The sequence below is a fragment of the Tenrec ecaudatus genome, chromosome 1, assembly GCF_050624435.1.
Source record: "Tenrec ecaudatus isolate mTenEca1 chromosome 1, mTenEca1.hap1, whole genome shotgun sequence".
NCBI classification, from domain to species: Eukaryota; Metazoa; Chordata; class Mammalia; order Afrosoricida; family Tenrecidae; genus Tenrec; species Tenrec ecaudatus.
This window is the reverse complement of record NC_134530.1, coordinates 177,768,594-177,795,406: the sequence shown is the minus strand read 5'-3', so window position 1 is coordinate 177,795,406 and position 26,813 is coordinate 177,768,594. Positions and strand designations below refer to the sequence as shown.

The 26,813-nt window shown below is 46.7% G+C and overlaps 1 protein-coding gene across 1 annotated transcript in view; it reads right to left on the bottom strand.

Moving 5' to 3' along the window:
• The window catches only part of UCK2 (uridine-cytidine kinase 2), a 58,394-nt gene extending 43,615 nt beyond the window's left edge, over nucleotides 1–14,779 (bottom strand). Inside the window, exon 1 of the mRNA XM_075564359.1 lies at nucleotides 14,467–14,779. Coding sequence (XP_075420474.1) covers nucleotides 14,467–14,565 — 99 coding nt within the window. The 5' untranslated portion in view covers nucleotides 14,566–14,779. The remainder of the gene's footprint in view (nucleotides 1–14,466) is intronic.
• Nucleotides 14,780–26,813: the final 12,034 nt, after the last annotated feature.

Genomic DNA, 26,813 nt, shown 5'->3' with positions numbered 1-26,813 from the left:
TAGATTTATTGGGAGAGGGCAGCCTTGGGAACAATAACCTTTAAGAGGACGCTCTCTTGATGTTGGAGAGACGCCGGGGCCCATTCTACCCAATCCCAGTAGTTTCCACATTGGCCACGCTTCCCATGCGATCCATTTCCCGGTCCAGTCAGTCCACAAATCCACCAATTCTTTGCTCGTCTCACCCACAAAACAAACACACTTACCTAACTAGCCTCTCCCTTTCCCGAGAGTCCAGGGGAAAGGCTCCATCGCCATGCTAAATAGACACCAGTGGCATTTGGTGGAGCAGAAAATATAGGCTGCGCCCCCAGCCCTTGCTCCGGATGGTTGGAATTTCTTCAGTAAATCCCCAAAGGGGGAGGATTACACAGAGCAAAGCAGCAAGAGTACCTGCTTGACTTATGCTGCCCATCATTGTATAAAAGGACTGCGCCTTCAGAAAGCCAAACTGTGCCCAGTATCTCAGTGACCCCTTAGGACAGGGTAGAGCTGACCGTGTGTTTCTGAGACTCACTGCTTATGGGAGTAGAAAGCAGTCTGTGAGTCGGCACCGACTCGATGGCGGTGAGTTTGACTTGTGGCTGGGTACAAGCTACAGAGCTGGGCCTGCTGTCACTAAAATTCACACCCAGGTCAGGAAAAGAAAGGGGACTTATGAGCTGTTTCCAAATGTTCAAAGAGAAACTGAGACCAATAGCCGAAAGGCAGAAACAACCTAATGTTCACCTAATGAATGGATAGACAAAATGTGGAGCATACTGTTCTAGGGGAGACAAGGAAGCCCCCAAATGCAAATATCCTTTATAGAGGTTCATTCATTAAGTCTGGTACAGGACAAGGATCAAGAATGTGGAGGAGGGGACCATCAGTATGAGGTCATCACGGTGCCCAGGGGGTCAGAGCCATAAGGACACTTACATGGGATACTGAGGACCAAGAAACAGTCACAAAATCGGGGTCGGTGGGAGATGGAGTTCATCAGTTTCAAGTGGAACTAAGGGAAAGGGACCATAATTTCGATAAATAGACTAAAGTGCCTTACAAAAGTGGTTTAAAAAAAAGTGGTTCCGGGTCCTCTGACCAAGGGAGTCAGAGTTTAAGTCAGGACTATGTGATGACCAAATGCCATTTCCACCAAGGGCACATCCAGGCAAGTCCCAGGGGCCCTTCCTAAGCTGGATAGGGGACTGAGAGCCATCCACGTCCAAGCACGCACCGCATGAGGGCAGAGCTTTGCCCACTGGCAATCATCAAAACTCAGGAAGAACTCAAGGGGGGCTGAATGTGTGGAGACTCACAAACCATTCCCACCATAAACCATACTGCTCCACAAACCGAGCGCTCAGACTTAAGTTCTAATGCAACACGTGCCCACAACACAAGGGAACCTCGAAAACAATTCTGAAGGGCAGATATATATGATCTCACTTATATGAAATAGGCAAATAAATAAAAGTCATCGTCGCCAACAGGTCAATTCTGACTCATGGCGACCCTATAGACAGGTTAGAACTGCCCCCTTTGGGGTTCCCAGGCTGTTACTCTTTCTGGGAGTAGAAAGCCTTTCCCCCAATGACCAGCTAGTAGTTTCAAACTGCCAACCTTGTGGTTAACTCACCAACCAGGAAGGATCCTTAAGGAAATACATAGGAACCAATCACTAGTGGCTCCCTACCAGGCATGGGAGAGAGGGCACGCTTGCTGTGGAGGACGGGGGAAGGTGGATTGAGTTGCACAAGCTGAAGAATGTGTGATGGATTTATCTACATAGGAAATATTCAATGGGCATGTTCTGTTTTATGTGTTTCTAAGATGTAAAAGGAGAAACAAAGTAACGGAAAGAAGCTGAGAATCTGTGCTTTTGGGTAAAGGCAAGAAACAAAAGGATCAACCACAGGAAAAAAAACATCACAATGCCAACTTTAACACTGTCCCTCACGCCTGCTACCCCCTGGGAGGATAGGCTCTGACAGATGCCCAGGAGGAGCTCCTTTGTATTTTACCCATGGTATTTTTATAACCGGGAGACGGTGAGCCTGCTAGGGCTTACTAAAGCAGTGGGAGGGTCGGTCGGAATGATAAGAGCCAACCCAGTCCTTTTGTTCCTGTACTATCAAAAATGTAGAGTCCGGAGCGAAAGCACCTAGCGAATGGGGTGGGAGTGGGGAGGAACAGAATCTCCTTAGAAGAAACTTTCAAATCCATCTAATTTACACATAAGAACTTTCTATTTCGGGTCACTCAGGCCAGCCCCTTTACCCATTAATCAAGTCAGTGTCTAAATACAGAATCACTCACTTTTGACATATTTGCCTTCGGGCCGTCAAATTTTGTTTTTTACACATATTAAAAAACAAGTAAATAAATCTATAGCTTTCCGACAAATACAAATAAAGGTTGGACTTAGAAGTTAATAAAGGTCACTAATAATGAAAAATAAAAATGAGATATTCAGCTTACATCCGCACCTGATTTCTGACAAGTCGTTGAAATAAAATCACTTCATAAGAGGGGGGCTACCTGTAATGCATGTTATTAATTATACTTCCTTTACACAGAAGGTGGCCGGGTTACAGAGAGAATTACGATTTGCTGGCAGGTTACCTGGTAAAGACTGAATGAAAAAGTTAAGAAAGTACGCACGCACCATCGATCAGGAAAACCTTGGGCTACTCATTCTTAAAAAGATGCTGACAAAATCTAAACCTAGCTTTTCCTGTTTTTAACAGGTTTTCCAGGTCCTGGTGTCACAATCACCTTCCCAAATGAGTCACTCCACACCTGGAGCATACCGTCAAAGCTGGGGAGAGGTGCTTCTCCCAGCAGAAACCCACTATAGTTGGTGCCCAAGCATTAGCTAGCCCCTCTGGGAAACAGGCTTCTTCGCCCGCCGTGCCCTGCCGACGTCCCTTCAGCCTGCATTTCAGAAGTCCGAAGTCTCTGCCAGGATGGCCTCAGGACCATTTCATGGGCTGCAGCCCCAAAGAGACGTTCTGCTGTGGTTCTTGGGTTTTCCCCGCCCCTCCCGGACCTGGAACCCACAAGTAACTGCACCTTCAGTCTGGCTTCCCTCTCGGAAGCACACACGCCATTGACCTCCTCCACCTGGCTCCTCAGGGAACACTTGATTCACAAAACCAAAAGGCCCCTTTTTCCCTCCACCTCTTTTCTTCCTGCTGTCCTGAGCAAACTGTACCCAGCAGTCAATATTGATCTTTCAGCTAGGAGAATCCATCCAATTGTTCTTAAATGGAAACTTTCATGAAATTCCTGGCCTTCCCTACTATCATTATTTGTACCTCCTAATCCTATTAATTTGCCTTCTGCCCACACTGGATTCCTTTTGTCCAACTGTAACTGTTGCTAGTCAAGTCAATTCAACTCCTGGCGGCCATTACAACTACTCCACGGGGTTCCAAAGGGCCGGGCCGGCATGGCGAGTGGATGGTGCACTGAACCTGCAACCACAGTCAGCGGATCAAATCCAACAACCATCTTGAGGGAGAAAGAGAAAGATTTTCTGCTCCACTAAAGATTTACAGCTTCGGAAAACTCAAAGGGCAGTTCTACCTGTCTTACAGTGAGGGGTCCTCCTAAGTCAGAGTCAAATGGATGGCAGAGAATGTGGTTTGGGGCCTAAACTGTGACTTTTCTGAAGCAAATCATCAGGCTGGTCTTCTAAGGCACCTCTGGGTGGCCCGCACCCCATTGTACTACTCAGAGTTTGTTCTTATTGACATTTCATTAATAGCTAAGCACTCCGGGCTTCCCCTCACTCGCATTGATATGATTTTTTGTTTGCCTGAATTTTTTTAACGATGCCCCATTCCTGTTTTTTATTCAGATGAGCAAACGAATAAATTGTTCAATGACATCTAATGTCATTAAGAGGTGGCACTCTCAAACCCTTCTGGTGAAGCCTGTGTGACCATGAGGTTTCCACGGGGAAAGGTTTCAGGCACCAAAGATCCAGAACAAAGATCCAAAGCCTATCTGCAAACAATTGGACATCTCCTTCCAGCAGGGTCACAAGGAAGAAAGCAGCCAGTCTTTCCTCTAGTTCTTTAATGCTTCCTCCCCCACTATCATGGCCCCAATTCTACCTTACAAATCCAGCTAGACCAGAGCATGCACACTGGTGCAGATAAGAGCTCAAAACACAGGGAAACCCAAGAGAGGTACACCCCTCGGGACCAATAATGAGTAGCAATACCAGGAGAGTAGGGGGAAGGTAGGGGACTAAAGGGGGAACCAATCACAATGATTGATATTATACTCCCTAGAGGAACGGACAATAGGAAAGTGGGTGAAGGGAGACAGTGGTCAGTGTAAGACATGAAAAACATAATAATTTATCAATTATTGAGAGTTCATGAGGGGGGGGCCACGAGCTGATACCAAGGGCTCAAATAGAAAGAAAATGTTTTGAACATGATGATGGCAGCATATGTACAAATGTGCTTGGCACAATGGATGGATGGATTGTGATAAAAGCTGTTAAGAGCCCCAATAAAATAACTAAAAATAATAAAAAATAAAATTTAAAAACTGCTAGTGAGTACAAGTGGAATCAAATCCTCTGGAAGGCAACTTGGAACTACTGATCTAAAGAGCACATAAGCATGTAGACTCTCCGGCGGTACTGTGTGGGGCAGGCATTGAGCTGCTAAGTTCAAAGTGGACGGTTCAAAGCTACCGGCAGCTCCAAAGGAACCCAAATGTCACCGTGTTTAAGCATTTAGCTCCTGCAGGAGTGGCTATCTGCTTTCATAAAGACTTACAGCCTTGAAACCCCTTAGAGCAATTCCACCCTGTCCTAAAGGTTCACTAGGGAGTTGGAAACTGAAGGGCATCCAAAAAACTATTCACTCCCATTCATTCGGTCCTTGGGAACCCGCTTAACGATCCTACAGGACAGGATGAAAGTGCCTCTGTGAAGATGACCAAGAGTGGAAGGCCTAGACGTTCTCCCTCGAGACTTCTGGTGATTTCAAACCGCTGGCCTTGCGGTTAGCAGCCCCACACCACATAACCATGATGCCACCTGGGCGCCTTGAAGGACAAGACGCAGGGTCTAATTGATGAGCCGTCCAGAGCGAGCGGAATTTATGCTAACGGGGAGGAGCGATCTAAAACTGTTGTCAGAAGGCTCTTACTGTTGTCCAGTGGATGCCGACTCATGGTGGCCCTGTACATAGGGCAGGAGAGAACTGCCAGTGTGGGTCTCGGAAACTGTCACCCTTGATGCGAGGAGCAAGCCCCATCTTTCTCCCTTGGAGTGGCTGATGATTCAAGCTGTGGACCTTGCAGTCAGCAGTCTAAGTTTAGCAGCTACACCGCCAGCCCTCCTAAAACAGGAGGAGCGTGGAGCCAATGTCAGGAAGTACACAAGTCGAAATCCGTGTATGGAACGGCCTACACTCTGCTACCTTCCCAACAACAGCAACGAAATTATCAGAAAAGACACGTTAAGTGTCAACTGAATGCTGATTGGCATTTTTTAATCAGCACCTCACAACTAGTCCACCTTTTATCTTTTCTTCTTTGGGCGAAAATTCTTTTTATTTTTCCTGTCAAAGTTGCAAAACTACATGCCCATGTGAAGTATTTCATTGTCAAAAATAAATGTTCTGACTTTCTATTTTATACAGAATGAAGAAATTCTCAAACAAAACCATTAATAGCACATGCAAGTGAAATTTTGCTAAAGACAACAACTCGTAGAGTTGCAGCAATACATCATCATTACCTACCAGAAATCCAAGCTAGATACAGAAGAGGAAGTGATGTGGAATGAGTCATTGCTGACGCCAAATGGATCTTGTCTGAAAAGCCAAGGATACCAAAGGGATATTTGTTTACCTGTGTTTTATTGACTGTGCAAAGGCATCTGAATATGTGGTAATCAATTATAGATAATATTGTGAAAAATGAGAATTCCAGAACACTTATTTCGTGCACCTGGAGAACCTGTACATAAGCCAAGCAGAACCAGGGGCTACTACTTGGTTAAGATCAGGAATGGCGTGTGCCAGTTCTATCCCTATTCCTGACTCAATCTGCAATCTGAGCAAATAATCTGTAAAGCTGGACCATATGAAGAATGTGGCATCAGGATTGGAGGAAGGGTCATTAACAACCTGATTATCCAGATGACAAACATGCCTGCCAAAAGCCAAGAGATCTTGAAGCACTTGGATCCCCAATGCCCCGGAAAGCAGCAAAGAAATCAAAAACCATGTATGTGGGAAAATCTGCCACAAAAGACTTCTTTTAAAGTGTTCAAAAGCAGGAGTGTGAGGGGTGAGGCTGGGAGAGTGGAGGGTGAGTGGGTTGGAAAGGGGGAACTGATTACAAGGATCCACATGTGACCTCCTCCCTGGGAGATGGACGGCAGAGAAGGGGGGAAGGGAGACTCCGCACAGGGCAAGATATGACAAAATAACAATCCGTGGATTATCAAGGGCTCATGAGGGAGGGGGGAGCGGGGAGGGAGGGGAAAAAAAAAGAGGACCTGATGCAGAGGGCTTAAGTGGAGAGCAAATGCTTTGAGAATGATTAGGGCAAAGAATGTACGGATGTGCTTTATACAATTGATGTATGTATATGTGTGGATTGTGATAAGAGTTGTATGAGCCCCTAATAAAATGTTTTTTTAAAAAAGTGTTCAAAAGCAAAGCTGTCAACCTGATCCCGTGTAAGATATGACAAAATAATAATTTATAAATTATCAAGGGTTCATAAGGGTGGGGGGAGCAGGGAGGAGGGGGGAAATGAGGAGCTGATGGCAGGGGCTTAAGTGAAGAGCAAATGTTTTGAGAATGATGAAGGCAACGAATGTACAAATGTGCTTTACACAATTGATGTATGTGTGAATTGTGATAAGAGTTGTATGAGCCCCCAATAAAATGATTTCAAAAAAAAAAGTGTACCTGATCCAAATCATAGCATTTGCCAACATAGCTGGATGAGCGAGAAGTATAGAAGTAGAAATGATGCTTTAAAATTATGACATTGGTGAGGAATATTGTCATTAGCATGGACTTCAGGAACAAATCTGCCTGGGAAGAAGTGCAACCAGAATGCTCTTTGCGTGACTTGGAGAAGGACACAGAAAACCAGAGGGTCAAGGAGACCGAATGACACAGTAGCTGCAGTGAATGGAGCCGTACACAACAGGGCAGGCCGCGTGCGTAGTGCATGGGAGCTACTGCGCTGGAACAGATGCACCACCACCAGTGACAACACTGGCTTACATAGGAAATAACACATTTATCACATTGCCAACTCAAACCCAATTATCTACTGAAAAAGATCTTTCAAATTATTCCATTTTTAAGCAACTTTGTTGCCAAAAACTATGTGTGCAGCTGTACAGAGAGCACTTGACATTCTATCACTATGTGTAGAGGAAACTGACCTTACATTAAGACCAGATATTAAACAAGGCTTTTAGTATTATTATTATTATTAATTTTATTGGGGTCTCTTAACGAACCATCATTCAACTGTATTGAGTGCACTTATACCTATGTTGCCACCAACATTTCCAAAACATTTTCTTTCTGCTTGAGACCTTGGTATCAGCTTTCTTTTTCCCCTCCCTCCCACCCTCGTGAATCCTTGATCAATTTCATATTATTATCTCATGTCTTACACTGTCCGTTGTCTCCCTTCACCCTTCACTCAAATTTCTGTTATTCACCTCCTGAGGGGGGGCTATATAGGGTTTTTTTAAATCTTCAATCATAAAATTAATTATGTTAATGATGAAAGGTTTTATACTATTAAGAAGTATTTTTTAAATTACTTCACTTTTCATCCTTTCATAATACATATTAGGAGTACAAGAAGCCCAGTTAGTGCTGTGGGTCAGGTGTTGCGCTGTGAGCCGGTTTAAACCCACCAGCTGGTCCAAGGGAGAAAGATGTATCAGCTGTCCCACACTCGGTATGGGTAGCAAGTTTGAGTCAACTCCATGAGGGATTGGGTATATACTCAAGACCTCTTTTTATTGAAACCTAAGAGATTTCAAAATCTTAAAACAGCTCCAACAGTATCATCTCAGAAGCCTCCAGCATTAAGCTTCCCAATCTTGCCTCCTTTACGGAGCCTCATTATCCCAAGACCTAACCAAACAGCGGCACACCTCAGAGTGCTCTGCAGTTGAGGCGGCGTTTGCGCTGTGCCAGCACTGCATCAGGGGTTGTGCTGGCCTGAGCTAACAGTAGGTGCGGAGATCCTGGAGAGGAAGAACGTGTGGCAGGTCAAACAGGGTGGCTACGTACAAAGCAGTGGGGACCATCTTGGGAGGGCAGCAGGGCCAGATCCCACTGATGTGGAGCGCCAGCAACACCGGCAATGAGGAAAAGACAGAACTAAACTTGCCCCTAGTTCCAGGTGCAACTGATGGAAGGTGTGACCTCTCCAGACGGAGAGTGCAGCTGAGGTCCCAGGAACAAGAGCATGGGAGCCAAGGAGACCTGGGTCCTGGGCATGCTCCAGAGAGCACCAAAAGCAGATGCTGACTCATGGTCAAGAGGAGCCGAGGGGGTTGTAATTTCCTCTCTGGACCCAAATTACTCGCATATGGTCACCACCATCCTCCCTAAAAATACCTATGAAGAAATGGTCATTGCTGGTGGGAAGTTCAAAGCAGGTATGGGTTTAGAAATGAAAAAAATCTGGGCTCCACTCAGTTCTTAGGAGCCCCGGGAGCTTCGGCAAGTCAAATGTTCTCCTTACCTCGTGTTTCATCTGCCAAGTGGGGAAGAACGCCTGCCCAGCCACCTTCAAGGTGGGAAGATATCCAAATGCTTTAATGATAAAATGGGCTGAAGGACAAGAACCTAGCTTCTAATTGTGAAACACCAAGGACAAAGCTCTTCTCTCATACTTTCTCTTATCCTGCCCCAAGCACTTCATATGGTAATCCGTACAATGATGGCTATCCAAAGGAAAGTGTCCGTTATCGGTTTCAAACCCACTGCCATTGAGTGGATTGTGGCTCAGAGCAACCCAGGGAGCAGAGAACTCCCCCCTGTGGTTTTGAGGCCGTCCATCTTTCCAGAAGCTAACTGCCACACCTCTGTGGCTTGAGGTTCAAACTGCCAGTCCTTGCAGGTGAGCCCCTTAACCACGGCACCAGATTCTTAAGTTAATGTTGAAGCGCCGAATAGCCAATCTAATGAGGGCTCAAGAGCGTTTTTTTTAAGTCAATGTAATACAAAACTTATGATTGAGTAGTTTCAAATGTACCCTAATTTATATAGCTTTAACAACTAAAAATTAGTAGGTTATTATTGTACCAGCCATCATTTTGCTTCAAAAACATGATGATGGGCACTGAGGAGCAAGCTAACAAGATGTTCGCATCTAGAGCTTATGGCCTACGAAGGAAGCATCACAAAGGACCTCAGTCCAAAACAAAAATGTGGCATACCAAAAAAAAAAAAGGGGGGGTATATCTATGGAAGCAGAAGTGAGAAAAACACATCACTGAGGAAATGGATAACAGGGCTCCCTGGAGGAAGTACTAACAGAGCTGAGTCTTGAACGGTCTGAAGGCCATTCCAAACATGACCCTGAGCAGACAGACGTGCATGTGAAATGGTTCAGTAACATGAGCGTGTATGTCTCACTGTGAGAGATACATTGCGTGTGTCCCCTCACACAGCATGTTGGAATCCAAACCCCTGGACCTGTGGATATAATATAATCACTTTCCAGAGGGTAATGTGATATAATCCTAGACCTATCACTTCTGAGTTACATAAAGAGCAGCACAGGCAGAGGAAAACACAGTGGGGAAGTCAGATGCCTCCCAAGGACCATCAAGAACAAAGCAATGCTCCAATGTCCGCATGCAAGGTAACTGGACAGTCCCTCTCAGAAGGCCGTACGTGGAAAGGACAATAAACCCAGGGTGCGGTATGGCACTGATGAACCACATGACTATCCTCTATTTCCTTAAGATTTCCTCCCTTACTATTAAGATCTTTAGGTGTTACAGCTCATTAATCCTGTCAGCTTTGCATATGTGCACTTGTACATTTAAGACTACTCGGTACAAGGTAGTCAAGATGGATAACCCCTCAGAGACAGTGGCAAAGGCAGGGAAGTTGATGGGGGGGCGGTGGATGGAGAAAAGTTGATTGGGGGGGATGGAATGTTAGTTGGTAGCACTGATGGGGGGAATTGTACGGGAATGGATATAGCGTAGTGTAAGATACATCAATAAAACTACAAAAACAAAAAAAGAACCAATGAACGCCTAGGGCCATTGGCAAGGAAAGGAGCCCAGGCACCTTCCTGGGTTATGCTTTGGGCAGTTAACCGCAAGGTCAGCAGTTTGAAACCACCAGCTGCTCTTCCTACAGAACGATGAGACTTTCTACTCCTGGAAAGCGGCCTTCTTGGAAAGCCCAGGGCAGGTCTACCTGTCCTACAGTCTGGCTGTGAGTTGGAACAGACTAGGTGGTGAGTTTGTTTTGTTTTGTGACATAGAAAGAATGGGATTTGAACTTTTAGCTTCTAGAACTGCAAGATAAACTTCCATTCTTTAAAGCTACCTCCTATTGGAATTTGTCACAGCAACATTGGGATGCCAGACGGGTGGGAGAGGATGGGCTCAGGACCGTTCCGAGGGCCAAGGGAACTGGTGCTGTACTTAGATTTGACCTTTACCTGCAGCAGGGGGTCCTTCCAAATCACAGTGACACTAGCAGAGCTGAATCTGAGAAAGACCACTCTGGTGGCAGCATGGAGGAGCAGGGAAGCCAGACCCAGCTGTCTTTTCAATGGACCTAAGAAAAGGTCCCATGGACAACAGTCACAGCACCCAAATGTGACGGGGTGCAGGCAAAGTGCTTTGAACTCACTGTTTCCTCACAATGCTAATTACCTCTCAATCTGTCCCTTCAGGAAGAGATATGAGAATCTAGTACTTTAAAGACAACAAAAGTGAGCAGGGAGGGAGGGGAAAAAGAGGACTTGATGCAGCTGGCTTAAGTGGAGAGCAAATGCTTTGAAAATGATGAGGGCAAAGAATGTACAGATGTGCTTTATACAATTGATGTACGTATGGATTGTGATAAGAGTTGTATGAGCCCCTAATAAAATGTTAAAAAAAGAGATTACAATGAAATGTGCAGTCCTAAAATTAGAACCCATAAAGGACCCCAGGGCTCAAGCAGCAAGTAAGTGCTTTGAGGACGATGAGGGAAACAGAAGTACAAAAGTGCTTGACACAATGGATGTATGTGTGGATTGCGATGAGTTGTACAAGCCCCCAATAAAATGACATCTAAGACCCAGAACAAAAAAACAACAAAAAAGAGTTGTACGTGCCCCAATAAAATGATTTTAAAAAGACAACAAAAGTAATTTTTCCATCTCCCCATAATCCTGCAATCAGTTTTCAACAGTGGCCTGCCAGTGGGTCTAGCAAAGCTGACTGAAGTTGTAGCCCAGCTTCATTTCAAAGAGAAGCTTTACATCGTGGTCCCTGGGCCAAAAGCACTGCTCTTGCCTTGCTTATTATTACCCAAACGATTTTGTCTGAGCTTGAATACTTGCTCCTAGGATCAGCCACAACATTGAGACAAATTAAGAGCCCACACAAGAACAGGCTTATTCCTCAGGAATTGGAAGGGGAGATTGGGTTTAGGTTACTGTTGTTTTACAAAAAAGGGAGGAAGGAGGAGAGAAGACAATAAAGATCTATGTATGGTTGGGCTTTGGGACACAAAGCAATCTGCATTTCTATTTCCTGGCATTTTTGACCTATCCTTTTCCAAGTTAACCATGAGAACTGCACACCTCGGTCAATACTGGACTAAGGATCACTGGTTCGAGGCCTGGACTGGCCAATAAATAGCTGCTCTGAATATATGAACTCAAGCCTCACTGTTTCATCAATGTAATCTAAATATTTGGGCCTTGGAGACTTTGACGCTCCTTCTAGATCTAAAATGGTCTTTGATGATGCTCTTTGGTTTTCTTCCAGATGCCTTTAATCAGCATTTAATCAAATACCCAGGGGTGGGACCACTGAGGTGCCTGCCTGACTTTGTCCCACACCCTTCTGCACCAGATATTCAGGCTTCCAGAGGAGGTCCAATTTGTTGACACTGGCCATCGCAAATTTTGTATTCTTTGGAGGAAAGGCACAAAGGACTTAACAGAAAACTGCTATGCAATCAACCCCGACTCTTCCAAGCCCATCTGTGTCGGAGCACAAAGCTGACCCTCTGTAGGCGTTTCTTTGGCTGACTTTTCAGCGGTAGGTTGTCAGGACGTTCTTCCAGGGCCTTTAGCTGGCCTCACACTGAACCCGAGTTAACAGTCAAGCACATCGACCTAAAAGGTGATGAATACCCTGTGCGAACAGGGGATAAGAATGATTCTAGAAGAACGGGGAAGGTTTCCTGAAGGAGATGTCGCCATGGTTTTAAATTGAGTCACTAGACGTTTAGTCAGGGAAAACAGGGACTCTTAACTCGCAGAATCAGGTATTAATTGCTGGAAACTGATTACAACATAGGATTTCAAAAGCTCAATACTCCCCTGAACTTTACTTAATTAAAAAGTTATTAAACAGATCTAAGCAGTGACAAAGTATTTCTCATATGCCAAAGACGCACAGCATCCTTGAAAACAGACTTGGCAGTTTCCATGAGCTTCGTCGGTGCGAAATGGGGACAGGTTGACTCCTAGAATGGCTAGCTACTGGCTCCCATTTGACATTTCAGCTAGGTGACACATCTTCCTCTGCTGACCATCACGATTTACAACAGGTGATGATTGAGAAACACACAAAAAGACCGGAGTTATTTCACTATGTAAAGTCTTAATTCTCGCCTCTGTGGTGACTAAATTCTTTGGGGGCAATTACAAAAGTCGCTTCCAAAGGCCTCACTTTATCTGCACATCTGGTCTCCTTCCCACCAGAAGGGCTGGACCTCGGATCATCAGTTTATATTAGGGCCCCCACCATAGGCTGGCATTGTGCTGGCATGGCCTCGCCTTCTGGGAGCGCTGAGGATGCAGCCAGGAAACCAAAGGAAAGGCCCTGTGCAATAATAGGCTGAAGAAACAGGGGGACAGGAAAAGCTTCCCGACGTAGGCGGCACGACGGCTCTCCTTTGAATTACTAGATCCTTAGTAATATAGACATAAGGCAGGTTTTTAAAACGCGCAACCAGGGGAAAATGCAACATTAGCTTCACGGTCTCGAAGGGGGCACGAAGTGGTAGGTGCCAGGGGCAAGGGTCACTTCATGAAGGAGTCCCACGGAGGCCGAGCCTGTGCCTCCTCTCGCGCCAAAGGAGTCCGGGACTGGAGGGAAAATGAAAATCCAAAATGGAGGAGGGGCTCCGAAGAGTCGGCTCCGGAGCGGAAAAAAACCTCGAGGCTGGCTTCGCATGGCGCCAACCAGCCTTCCTGCTCTGCCTCGCCCTAACCGTGCCAGCCATCGTCACCCGCGAGCCCCGGCTGCCGCTCCCCCTGCGCAAGCCTCGGTCCAAATGAGGTCGGGCAGGGCGGCCGGTGGCCACCTCCCACGGGCAGTTAGGGGCGCGAAGAAAGGACCATCTGGCAGGACTCCACCCTTCTCCACCTGCAGGCACAGCCTGGAGTCAGGCTGAGCAGTCACTTCCCTTGCCAGGCAGATAACACAAAGGGCGCTTGCTGCGGGGGCGTCGGCCGCCCACGGGGGCGCCCCCCTGGATACGCATCCAGGGTCGGGGCGCGTATGGCGCGGGGACGGGCGAGCGTCGCGCCACGGCAACTTTCTCACTGGCGCCGACCACGTTTCTTCTAAGATCCACAAAGGACACCTTCCCACTGCAGCCATCTCGCTGCGCCTACGTGGGCTTCCACCCAAACCCTCCATCACACCCCGGGCCCGGCCCGGGTGGGGGCTGCCCCGGGCCCCCGCGGCGCCTCGCGGGGCCCCGCCACGCTCGCAGCCCTCCCGCCCGGGCTTTCCGGCTCGCTCCGCCCTTCGCGCCGCCGCGGCGGGGCCCCGGGCCGGCACGTTCGTGCCAGAGCGCGGGGCGCGGGCTCCAGGCCCGGGGCTCGCTCGGGACCCTGCCCGCCGCCCTGCGCCCCAGCAGCCCGCTTTGGGGCGGGGGGACCCTACGCATCCGCTTCCCTGCCCCTCCCCCCGCACGATCCCGGCCACCAGTTACCCGCCGCCGGGGGTTAAAAAGAAAGAAAGGCGGGGGAGCCCCGGTCGGGGGCGAGTCCGCCTGCCGTGCGATCGGCGGCCCACGGAGCCCCGGGAACCCCGGTGCCCCGAGCGCACCCCCGGCGGAGGCGCGGGGAAGCCTGCCCGCTGGACCGCGGCCGGGCGCGGCGCGGCGCCGGCCACGCGGTGGCTGCAGCAACTGCCTCCCCGGCGCCCGCCCCCGCCACACGCGGCGCCGCGCGGGCCCGGCCGGCCCGGGAGCGCGGCCCTACCTTGCCGCTCGCCGTGCCCCCGCTGACGCCGATCAGGAAGGGCTCGCTGCCGTTGGGCTGCGGGTGGTCCTGCAGGCTCTGCTCGCTGTCCCCGGCCATGGCTCGCGCCCGCAGCCCGTGCGAATGGCAGGCACGCGCCGCGCCCCCGTCGGGCCTCCTCGGCTCCCCGCCGCCGCCCGGCACCGCCGAGGTCGAGCCGCCGCCGCTCCCCTCCGAGCCGCCCCGGGCCACCGGCGCCTGCTTTCGCGGGGGAGCCGAGCGCTTGCCTCTGCCCGCAGCGGCCGCCCCGGTTTACATCCCAGTCAGAGGTCAGCGTGATGCTGCTGCTCCAATCCGGGCGGGCAGCCGGCTGCTATTCGCTGAGGCGGCGGCGGCGAGGCTTCTGCCCCTGCCCCCGCCCCCGCCCCCGCCCCTCCCTGGCCCACGGCCACTCAGGGCTCCGGCGAAGGGGAGCGCCCGACCCTCCCTGCAGGCCACTTGGCCCGGACGCCGCCCCCAGAAGACCTTGGGTGGGTCCAAAGGGAAGAGGAACAGGCTATGTTGTGTTTAATTTGGTGTGCTACCATCTAAAATAATAATAATGGGGGGGGGCGATGCGTGTGAAGTATTACTAAGCAGATTCAATAATGGGGAGAGGCCCCCACATTTGGGACGCATAATTAGAACAAGCTTGGGGGATTTAAATGAAGCCAAGAGTTCATTCCATTTGCCCATTAGCTGGTGGTTTCAGAAAATGAGAGTCCCCATCCCCCAATTTGCCAAAATGTGTCAGCTGCTGGCTTTAGATATTTCCTGCCTTGGGAACTCCCAAGCCCCATCCCCTTAGCTGACCTTGCCTCCTGCGACTCTCTCAAAGAGGGCAGTTTGTGTGGGGCTTCCACGAAGGGTGAAGCAGCTTTGGTGGTTTTGTGGGCCAGGCATTGCACTGTTAATACAAGGTCAGTGGTTCAAACCCACCAGCTGCTCTGAGGTCTAACAATAGGGAATCCACTCTACACCGAAGAGGGTAGATAAAGGGTCCCTAGCCTCTGAAAGTCAATCATCCCTCCAATCCACAGTGATTGATACCTCAAGTACCAAAGACTAAGGTTCCTGTGTGTTTGTGGGAACATGAAATAACAATACTGTCTTGACCCAGTTAATGCCTGTAACTGAACTGGCTTTCCAGAGATTGGCAATTAGTCACCTCTTAGAAAAAAGATTGCATCATCCAGTGGATTCCAACTGATGGTGAACCTGCAGGCCCCAGTAGAGCTCTACTGCTTAATGTTTCCTAAGATACAGTAGCAGACCGCCTCATTTTTCTACCACAGAGGGGGGGGTTGGGGGGTTGTCCAACCACCTGCTTTTAGATGAATAGCTCCCTGATTAACCCAGGGTGCCACCAGGGTGCTTTGGAGTTAAAACCAAACTCACTGCTATCGAGTCTGATCCAACTCATAATGACCCCATAGGACAAGGTAGAACTGCCCCCATGGATTTCTGAGACTCTTTTTTTTTTTTAATCATGAGACTAACTCTTTATATTTGTAGAAAGCCTCATCTTTCTCCAGCAGAGTGGCTGGTGGTTTTGAACTGCTGAACTTGCAGTTAGCAACCCAACGACACCACTGCACCACCAGAAAGACAGTATCATAGAGGCAGTATACAGGAATGGAGAACTTTTCTTATTCCCCTGTCAAGGGCCATTTAGATATTTCTAGCATCATTCACTGGCCGTGCTGGTCAGTCTTTAACTCACAATGCGATGCCTGGTATTGCTTCTCTTTGGAGAGGCCTGTGATGTTAGCCCAGTGCTTCTCAGCCTTCCTGATGCCGCAACCCTTTCATGCAGTTCCTCCTGTTGTGGTGACCCCCAACCATAACATTAGTTTTGTTGCTACTTCCTAACTGTAATTTTGCTACTGTAATGAATTGTCATGTAAATATCTGATATGCAGGATGTATTTTCATTGTAATAAATTGAACATAATTAAACATAGTAAAGCATACTGATTAATCACAAAACAATATGTAATTATGTATTGTGAAATATTTATGTGTTTTCCAATGGTCTTAGGCGACCCCTGTGAAAGGGTCGTATGACCCTCAAAGGTGTCCCGACCCACAGGTTGAAAACCTCTGTGTAAGATGGTGTGTTGATTTCAGGGGCTTATATGGCCCTCCTGCCTGTCGTGTCCCACCCAGGAGCTGGTGCCAAGGCCAGCCTCCACCACTCCATACAGATTTCAGCATTCACAGCCAGTTCCATACACCATGTCCCAGTGTCTCAGTTACTCAACCGTCAGATGGGAATAATCGTGGTCATTGTGTCCTAGTTCTGGGGAGTGAATGAATTACTATATGTAAAGTTCTTAGAATTGTGCCTGGCACTGTGTAGGTGTTATGTAACTGTTTGAAGAGGGGGGGAAAAATAGGCTCTTAAAAAAGGGCTGAAACTGGAAACACGTCTTGCTGAGCACAGAGCCCGGTAGAAGACACTAAACATTCCCTCTTGACTGGTATCAATGAGCTGATGGCGTGCCAGGTCTAAAAGAGAACTAAAAGCAGTAGCATTCTCTTTTGAAAACATGGTCAATTTCTTTAAGTTCAAAACAAGTTTGAAAAGTCTAAAGGAAGTTTGGACATATCATGAAATGCAAACATTCTCTCCACTTTTGAAAAGATTGTATCACGACCATCCAAACCCAAACTCCACAGACACTAAGGCAGAACTTCAGGGTGGGGAGAGTAGCTCTCTCTCTCGCCCGGAGCCAGGCATTTTGGGAGAGGTTAGCTCAATGGAAGGACCCTTAGCTTAGTCGGTTACTGGGTTACCCCTTGGGCTCTTAAACACAAGGTCAGCAATTAGAATCCATCATCCACTCCATGGGAGAAAGATAAGGCTTTCTACTCCAGCAAACAGTTTCTGCATAGGGGCGGGCTGGGGGGCATGTCTACCCTGCCTTGTAGAGTCTCTGATTCAGAACCAGCTAGAAGCCAGGGAGGAGGGAGCTACAGTGGTGTCTTACCAAATGGCCGAGGGGCATTAACTTGACCTGGAGCCACTCTCACTTCTCCCAACAGCCAATCCCCTCCCTAAGATTGTCAAGGACATTTGCAAAACCCTTTCTAGCCCAAGATATGGCTTGTATTGGGTGTGGGGCTTGACCCCTTAGTGAAGATTGGTAGGTTGGGTTTTGTTTGTTCTCCATTTGCCAGACAGCAGACTTTAATCATAATGACCCCATGTATATGTCAGCAGAACTGCTCCAACGGTTTTCGATGTCAGATGGTTCTGAAGTAGACTCCAGGTCTTTCTTCAAAGGTACTCCTGAGTGGACTCCAACCTCCTAGCTTGCTGTTGCAGCTGGCCCTGTTAACCATGTGTGCCGTCTTCAGACTCCAGTTAAGGGTTAACATGGGGATACTCGGGTAGATGAGGGGAAACCCATACCCACAGCAACCGAACCAATTCCCACTCATGACAACTCTATAAGATGGTGTAGAACTGCTCTATGGGTTTCCAAGACTGTAAACCTAAACTCAACTGTCCTGGAGGCTTTGAGCCGTGAGCCTGGCGGTCAGCAGGTCCATGCTTAACCCACTGTGTCAACTGTGCTCCTAGTTGAAGGGACAACCTGCCACCAAGTCTATTCTGACTCAGGGTTTCTGAGGCTATTAACCTTTACAGAAGCAGATCGTCTCATCATTCTCCCGAGGAGCTGTTCGTGGGTTTGAACGGCCAATCTTTTGGTTAACACTCCAATGTTTACCTGACAGCTCCACCCGCCGAGGATAAAGGAATGCGGTAAACACACAGATGTCTATGGCCTAGTTTCTGCTATTACTACCCTGTTTCCCCGAAAATAAGACAGTGTCTTTTTTCTTAAACGTTTTATTAGGGGCTCATACAACTCTTATCACAATCCATACATACATCAATTGTGTAAAGCGCATCTGTACATTCATTGAATAAGACAGTGTCTTATATTAATTTTTGCTCCCAAAGATGCGCTAGGTCTTATTTTCAGGGATGTCTTATTTTTCCATGAAGAAGAATACGGTACACATTTACTATTTATTGTTTTATTAAAAGAGACCTCGCACTTACTGTCTTCTCTGGCTGTGCTGCGGCCAACAGTGAGCTGCGCGGCGGCACATGCCGCTACAGCCCAGAGTTACGGTAGCTTGGGGGGGGCTTATTTTCAGAGCGGTCTTATTTTGGGGGGATGTCTTACTTTCAGGAAAACATGGTAGCCCTGCTAGCCTCAAGGTCAGCAGTTCAAACTGACTAGCCAATCTGCTACAGAAAGATGAAGCTTCAGCTTCCAGGAAGATGTATAACCTTGGAAGCGCAAGCCCACAGGGATATTTCTATTGTGCGCTGCAGGGTTACTGTATGTTGAAATCAACTCAGTGTCAGGGCGTTATGTTTGCTTCACAGAGTCATCCGGTTTCCGTAAAGATTCACAGCCTGGGGAACCCTATGGGAGCAGTTGTCCTCGGTCTTATGGTATCACCTGAGTCGGAATCAACTCAATGGCAGGGGATTCAGTTGGGGTTTTTCACTTCCTTTTTTATACATCTACTCATCAGGCCCACCCCTCTCTCTGTCCGTCACAGCATCTCTTTACGTTTTGTTTGTTAAAATGGCTTTCTCTGAACAGAATTATAGATTTCTTGCTTTTTTGTTTTATTGTTAACTATGATATTCCATATCCTGTGTATTTCTGGCCCATGGTAGACACCGTGTCTCATTTCTACATCTCCAAAGCCCACTGAGTAGAATGAGTGGCAAGTAAGGAGTATTGTGTTGAATGAACAGATAAACGAATGTGGAAGAGGTAGAAAGGCGCCCACAAGTAGACCTTATTTCACACCACTTAAGATGGAAAGGTGGTACTCCTCTGATTGCATTTAGTCAGTTACAGTTCTCCAGAAATCATTATTTCTGAATGTTTTCCCGTCTTCCTAGAACAGTTTATATCTTATCTCGTCCTAGTATATCTAGGAAAGAGTTGGCCTAACTTATTTAATGAACTAGCTAACCTACATCTTCTTTAATAATACATATTTGACCTCTCTCCATGAGCTAATATACATAAAAGTGCTGTTGCAGGAGGTGGGGGGGGGGGCAAGGATCAAAACCCCTGTATGTTCAAGGTAATGTCTAATTAGCAGAGGACATCCGTTTACACTCGGCACTCCTTCCTTTCACGTTGTCCCTCTCCTCTCTCCTCTCTCCTCTCTCCTCCCCCTCCCTAGGGCCAGCTCCCCTCATAGGCAGTATGTGCCCATGCTCATTTCAATTATTAAGAGTCCTCTCCAGACGGGTGACCTCGACAAGGACTGTCGCATCTCGGCTCTCTGTAAAGCAAGGCAAGCTGCTTATGCTAGTCCCTGTGCTGTGTCATTCTCTCTTGGGAGGCGGGTCACCAGTTCCCAGAGGTAGGGATGTTCAAATCACATTCGAGCCTACTGTAGCAATTACACTGCAGATTCTGGAATTGATTTTTTGAGCTCCTCTCTTTCCCCTTCCGGCTTTTTAAAAAAAATCAAATGTGTCTCATAAAATTCAGAATTAAAGCTGAGTCAAGAAAACATTTTCTCACTACCTGCTTGGGGTTTTATTTTCTTCCCTGTGGGGGGGGGGGAGAGTGGATTTGGGGGGGAAATTTGGATTGTTTGATACAGATTCCAGTCTGATCTGGTTCTGGCCCAGGTAGCACAGAGTCAGCATGAGTGTGCAATTGCAGCGAAAGCCAAAAGCCAAGAAGCAGTGATGTTGACAGTTCTTGATCTGCATCCCTTCTCTCGTGAAGGATCCGTGGTTCTGAGCGCGACAAGCCGATTCCATTTCACCTCTCCAGTGGCAATGTTTTATTTACCTCTGGGTGCTGCATGCATCGGGGACTAGCCTATATGCTTATCTTATTTCCATTCAAAATCAGAAATATAATAGTGTACATCCAAAAGTATGACTACTAAGGTCCCAGCTCATACATGCATAATTCCAAACAAAATACGGTATTGATTTTTTTTGGGGGGGGGGTTCTTTCTGCCCTCTTTTTTAAAAAACTTTGTTTTAATTTAATCATTTTATTGGGGACTCATACAACTCTTAGCACAACCCATACATACATCCTTTGTGTCAAGCACATTTGTACATTTGTTGTCATCCTTATTCTCAAAATATTTGCTTTCCTCTTGAGCCCTTGGTCTCAGCTCCTTTTTCCCTTCCCTCCGCACTCCCCTCTCCCTCACGAACCCTTGGTAATTTATAAATTATTATTATTCTGTCATATCTTACACTGTCCGACGTCTCACTTCACCCACTTTTCTGTTTCGGTTTCCCAGGGAGGGGGTTATATGTAGATTGTTCCCCTCTTTCTCCTGTACCTTCCCGTTACCCTCCTGGTATCTCTTTTCTCATTATTGGTCCTGAGGGGTTTATCTGTCTACATCCCCTACATCCAGTTCTGATCTGTACCAGTGTACATGCTCTGGTCTCGTCAGATTTGTAAAGTAGAATTAGGACCATGATGGTAGAGGGGAGGAAGCATTTAGGAACTAGAGGAAAGTTGTGCTATATTGCACCCTGACTGGCTCATCTCCTCCCCGCAACCCTAATGTAACAGGATGTCCAGTTGCTTACAGATGGGCTTTGAGTCCCTAACCTGCACTCCCCACTCATTCACAATGATATGATTTTTTTGTTCTTTGAAGCCTGATAACTGATCCCTTTTATACCTCGCGATCATAGAGGCTGGTGTGCTTCTTCAATGTGGGCTTTGTTGCTTCTGAGCTAGATGGCCACTTTTTTACCTTCAAACCTTTAAGACCCCAGACCCTATATCTTTTGATAGCCAGGCACCATCAGCTTTCTTCACATTTGCTTATGCACCCACTTTATCTTCAGCAATCGTATCGGGAAGGTGAGCATAATGGAATGCCAATTTAATAGAACAAAGTGTTCTTGTATTGAGGGAGTAATTGAACAGAGGGCCATTGTCTATCTGCTACCTTAGTACTAAACCTATAAATATATACACGTAGATATATTTCCCCACCATCCTATATAAATATATTTACATATGTACATGCCTGCATTTATACCTCTAGAAATGTCCTTTGCCTCCTAGCTCTTTCCTCTATTTCCTTTTACTTTCCTCTTGTCCCACTACCATGTTCAGCCTTCATTTGGGTTTCCCTAATTCCTCTCGGTTACTTTGCCCCTATCAAGCCCTACCAGGCCTCATACACCCTCCTCACCACCGATTTTGGGTCACTTGTTGTTCGCTTGTCCCTGGGTTTGTTAACACCACTTCCTTTTCCCCACCTCCCCTTTTCCCATGTCCCCACCCCCACCCCCACCCCGGAACAGTTGGTCCTGTTGTTTTCTCCTCCAGATTGTTTGTCCTGGGTTTTTTGTTTTGTTATTTTTAACTTTTTATTGTGAATTTGGTGAAGGTTTACAGAGTGGATAATCAGGCTTTTTTTTTTTTAGATCATCAGTTTTGCATTCAACAATTCATCACATTTTATTTCAACTCATCTATTTCAATGTCTTCAGAGTGCTATCATTTATCCTACTCCCTGTGTTTCTGGTTTCCATTCCTCCTTCTTTCCTAACCTGCCCTTAGCTAAATCTGTCCTTTTTGCCTTAAAACCACAACAAAAAAAAACTCGTAGTGGGCCTGCCCCTGTGGGTTTTCCGAGAGCATAACTCTATGGGAATAGAAAGCTCATCTTTCTCCCAAGGAGTGGCTGGTGGTTTTGAACTGCTGACCTTGTGGTTAGCAGCCCAACACATACCCAGTATGCCACCAGGGCTTAATTGGCGGACTATTCTAACATGAGTTAGTTCAGTTCCAGACCTGAAAGGTAACTGGTTAATTGTCTTGGGGGTCCCACCAGTCTCCATCTGACCAGTAAACCTGGTGTCCTGAGGATTATGAGTTCCGGTGAACGTTGTTCTCCCACTCTATCCCGGAGCATCAAATGTGATCCTTGTCCAAGTAGTTGGTAGTGGTAGTTGAGCATCACCTAGTTCTTCTCGTGTCAGAGTTGTGGAGACTGATGTTTGTGTGGGCTGCTTGTCCACTAGCTTAATTGTGTCCACCTGTTTTCCTATTTGCATCCCTCTTCTGTCGTCCTGACAGGGACGGACCAATAGTCGCACCTTAGATGGCTGCTCACTACTCACCAAAGTAAGATGAAGAACGCTGTCTTAGTGGACTTTGCTCTCTCTCCTACTCACACAAACCAAAGGGGCTTACCTCTCGTGTAGTCAGTGGATGCCTGCAGAAAAGTTCCCTCGGCAATGTCCGTGTCTTCATCCCATTCAAGTACCTCCAAAATAAAGGGGACTTTTTTTACCATGTAAAATAATGATTTTGAGGTCACGGCTAACAAAAAAACACAAGTGGACATCTTTCCAAATCACCAAGGCTTTGCAGCAAGTTGATGGGAAAGCTCCCCCAGAAACCAACGGTTCTTAGTTGGATGCAGTGTTTTAAAGAAGGTCGGGAAGACATCCAAGATGAGCCAGGAGAGGGAGCGCCATCAACCTGGAGGAGCGAAGAAGCTATTGCTGATCCCAGAAGCAACAGGCGGCACATGATCACAGGATTACCATCGATGTGACAGCTCAGGAGATTCAGATCGCACCTACTTCATTATTTCCTGTTCCAGGTCGATATCGTGGCCTTAGTGAGCATTCAGCTCTCTTAGTGCCGAAAGCACTGCCCAAAGAGCTAATCTTTCCATAAATGAGATTTTAAGCAAGACAGACGTTAATGAAGACAATATTGTAGAATTAGTTATAACCGGGGGCACTCTTGATTTACCAACACACTCCAGAACATAAGGTCCCATCTAAACAGTGATTTCCATGGACTCAGCTAAATTCAAGGCAGAGAAGTCAGCTCAGAAGGCTTTGGGGATGATGCTTTGAACGCCAAATGGGGTAATTTTTTCCCCTTTTTATTTCAAGTCGGGTGACAGTTTACAGAGCAAATTAGTTTTCCATTCAACAATTCATACACATTGCTCTCATAAATTGCATTCCCCACAATGTAACATCACTTATCCTACTTCCTCCCTGTTTTCCATTTGCATTCCTCTTTTCCAAACCTTTCTCAACTTTGTGAATAAATCCTGCTCTTTTGATCTCAAATGGTTAATTATTCTAAGGTGTATAGGTACCACTCTAGCGTTATTGTTGCCCGATAAAAATCAAACCGAACTCACGGTCATCGAGTTCACCCCAACTCAGAGAGACCCTAGAGGACGGAGTAGAAAGCCCCATAAATTTCTAAGACTAATTCATAGGGATCAGTCTTTCTCCCGTGAAGCGGCTAATGGTCTCAAACTGCTGACCTTGTATTGTAGCCCAGGATACAGCCACTTGTAAGTCACTGTTATGATTGGACCTTGCTCTTCCGTAAACCAACTCATCCCAGGTTACAATACGTTCCCTAAAATGATCATCTTCCTTACCTTCAATGTTGCTGAAAGACTGTTGGCATGATCAGCTGAGTTAGCTGACCTATGTGCAAAATATTTTGAGGGGAGTGAGGTGGGTAATCCTTTTTGTTTGTTTGTTTTCATCACCTTAGGTATAGAGTTGTGGACCTAGGTCAGTGGTTCTGACCCACCAACCAGTCCATGGAGAAAGACAAGTCTGTTTGCTTCAGTGAAGATTTATTCTCTGAAACCCTACTCTGCCCTGTGAGTTTTTTACTGTGTATTTTTTGTTTGATAATATACTTATGCCATGAATTAGGACCTTTAAATTTACCATATTTATAATTATCTTTACAGTTTCAGAGATGATATTTGATCTGTCTTGAGTTAATTTTTAATCCATCTTTTTCTTATATACAGTGATGGGTTCTGCTTTTATACTGTAAATGGAAATCCCATTTTGCCAGCACCATTTGTTCAAGAGTCTGTTAGATAGCCACTATCGCTTTGCCATTGAATCTATTTCAGTTATTTATCAAAATCAGTTTTCTGTAGGTGGAGGGACTTATTTCTCTGTCTGTATTCAGCTCCAGTGGACTGTAAATAGTTTTATGGAAGCAGACTGCCACCTGTCTCTTCCCGGGGAATCTAGAGCAGCAGTTCAACCTCTGGGTCGCAACCAGTTTGGGAGGCAAATGACCCTTTCACAGGGGTCACCAGATTCATAACAATAGTGAAATTACAGTTATGAGTACCAACTAAAAAATTTTACGGTTGGGGGGTCACCACAACATGAAGAACTGTATTAAAGGGTCTCAGCGTTAGGAAGGTTGAGAACCACTGCTCTAGAGGGACAGGTGGATTTGAATCACTCACCTTTTGGTTAGCAGCCAGTGCCTTAAGCACTGTGCCACCAGGACTGCTTAAGACCTTTCTTACAAAATAAACAAATTCCCTCCCATTAAGTCAATTTTGACTTACAGTGACCCTATACAACATAGAGCTTTCCACATTGCTGGAAACATTGTCTCTCATACGGCAGCTGGTGGATTCAAACTTCTCACCTTTCAGTTAGCAGCATGATACTTAACCACTGTAACCTTTCTTAGTACCTATTTAAAAAATATCAAGTCCTTTTTCCTGTTTGCCACAGCTTTCTAATTTATCACCCAAGTCCATTATTGAGGCAGGCACTTTGAAATTAAAAATGTAAAAATAATGTCCCCAAAAGACAAATCTAAATAGAAGGTTGGTCAGTGATTGCCTACAGCTCTTGAATTAAGGGGGAAATGGATGGTTGTTGGGAGCTGTAGAGCCGGTCTCCACTCAGCCACAACAGAACAAAACGCTGCCCAGTGCTAAGCTAGCCTCACAATCACGGTTACGTTGGAGCCCGTGGTTGCAGCTGCTGTGTCAATCCATCTCCTTGAGAGTCTTCCTCTTTTTCCATGGCCCTCTTCAGTTCCAAGCATGATGTGCTTTTCCAGGGACAAATCTCTCCTGATAACATGTCCAAATCGCTCCTGATGACATGTCAGCCAAACTCTCACCAGGCTCACTTCTAAGGAGCATTCTGGCTCTACTTCTTCCAAGCCAGGTTTGTTTATTCTCCCGGTAGTCCACACTACTCTCAATATGCTTCGCCACCGCCATAATTCAAAGGCACCAATTCTGCATCTGTCTTTCCCCTCCATTGTCCAACTTTCACCGTGCATATGAAGCTATTGAATATGCCATGGCTTGCACGAGAATCCCTTTTGCTGCATGAGAATCCCTTTTGCCTTCAAATGGATACCTTTGCCCTTCAAACTTCTTAAGAGGTCTGCTGCTGAAGATCTACCCATGCTTAGAACCCTTCAATAAAGCTGATGGAAAAGCTTACAGGAGTGCTCGAGGCCTTCCCACAAAGGCAGTCAGGGCAGGGCTGATAGGCCTGACTCATGGTGATGAGACCCGAGTACTGGGATCTCTATCAAGGACACACCCAGGCAAGCCCCTGGGGAGACTGCCCCTCCCTGGGCTGGCTGGAGGCAGCTGGTAATCCACTCTCGAACACACACTGCCTGAGGATAAGACTGTTCACATGGCTGGCCACTGGTGTTGTTAGGTGTCTGAGTTGCTTCTGATTCACAGCAACCTGTAGTACTAAACACCGCCTGGTCACAGTAAGTTATCCTCACAATTGTTCTTATGCCTGGACCCATAGTTGCGGCCATTGTGTCACTCCATCTTGACGAGGACTTTCCTCGTTTTCATTTTCCCTCTGCTTTACCCAGTATGATGTCCTTTCCCAGGGAGTGATGTCTCCTGAGAACATGTCCAAAGTGCACCAGGCAAAGTTTCACCATCCTTGCTTCTCAGGAGCGTTCCAGCTGTATTTCTGTCAGTACAGACCTGTTTGTTCTTCTGGCAGTGCGTGGGGCTTTGAATATTCTATGACAACACCAGAATTCAAATACATCGATTCTTTTTCAGTCTTCCTTATTCAATGTTTACTTTTTCATTGCTTTTCAACACTTTAAAGAGATCTTGTGTAGCACATTTACCTAATGCAACACATCTTTTGATCTCTTGACTGCTGTTTCCATGAGCACTGATTGTGGATCACAAAGTAAGAGGAAATTTTTGACAACTTCAATCTTTTCCCCATTTATAATACTTATGGGTCCAATTGTGAAGATCTTGGTTTTCATTACATTGAGTTGTAATCCATACTGAAGGCTGCAGTCCTGGGTCTTCATCAGCAAGGACTTCAAGTCTTCACTTTCAAGCAACTCTCAGCAAGCAAGGTTATATCAGCTGCATATCGCAAGTTGTTAATGTCTTTCTCCAATCCTGATACTTCATACAATCCAGCTTCTCTGATTATTTGCTCAGCATACAGATTGAATAGGTAT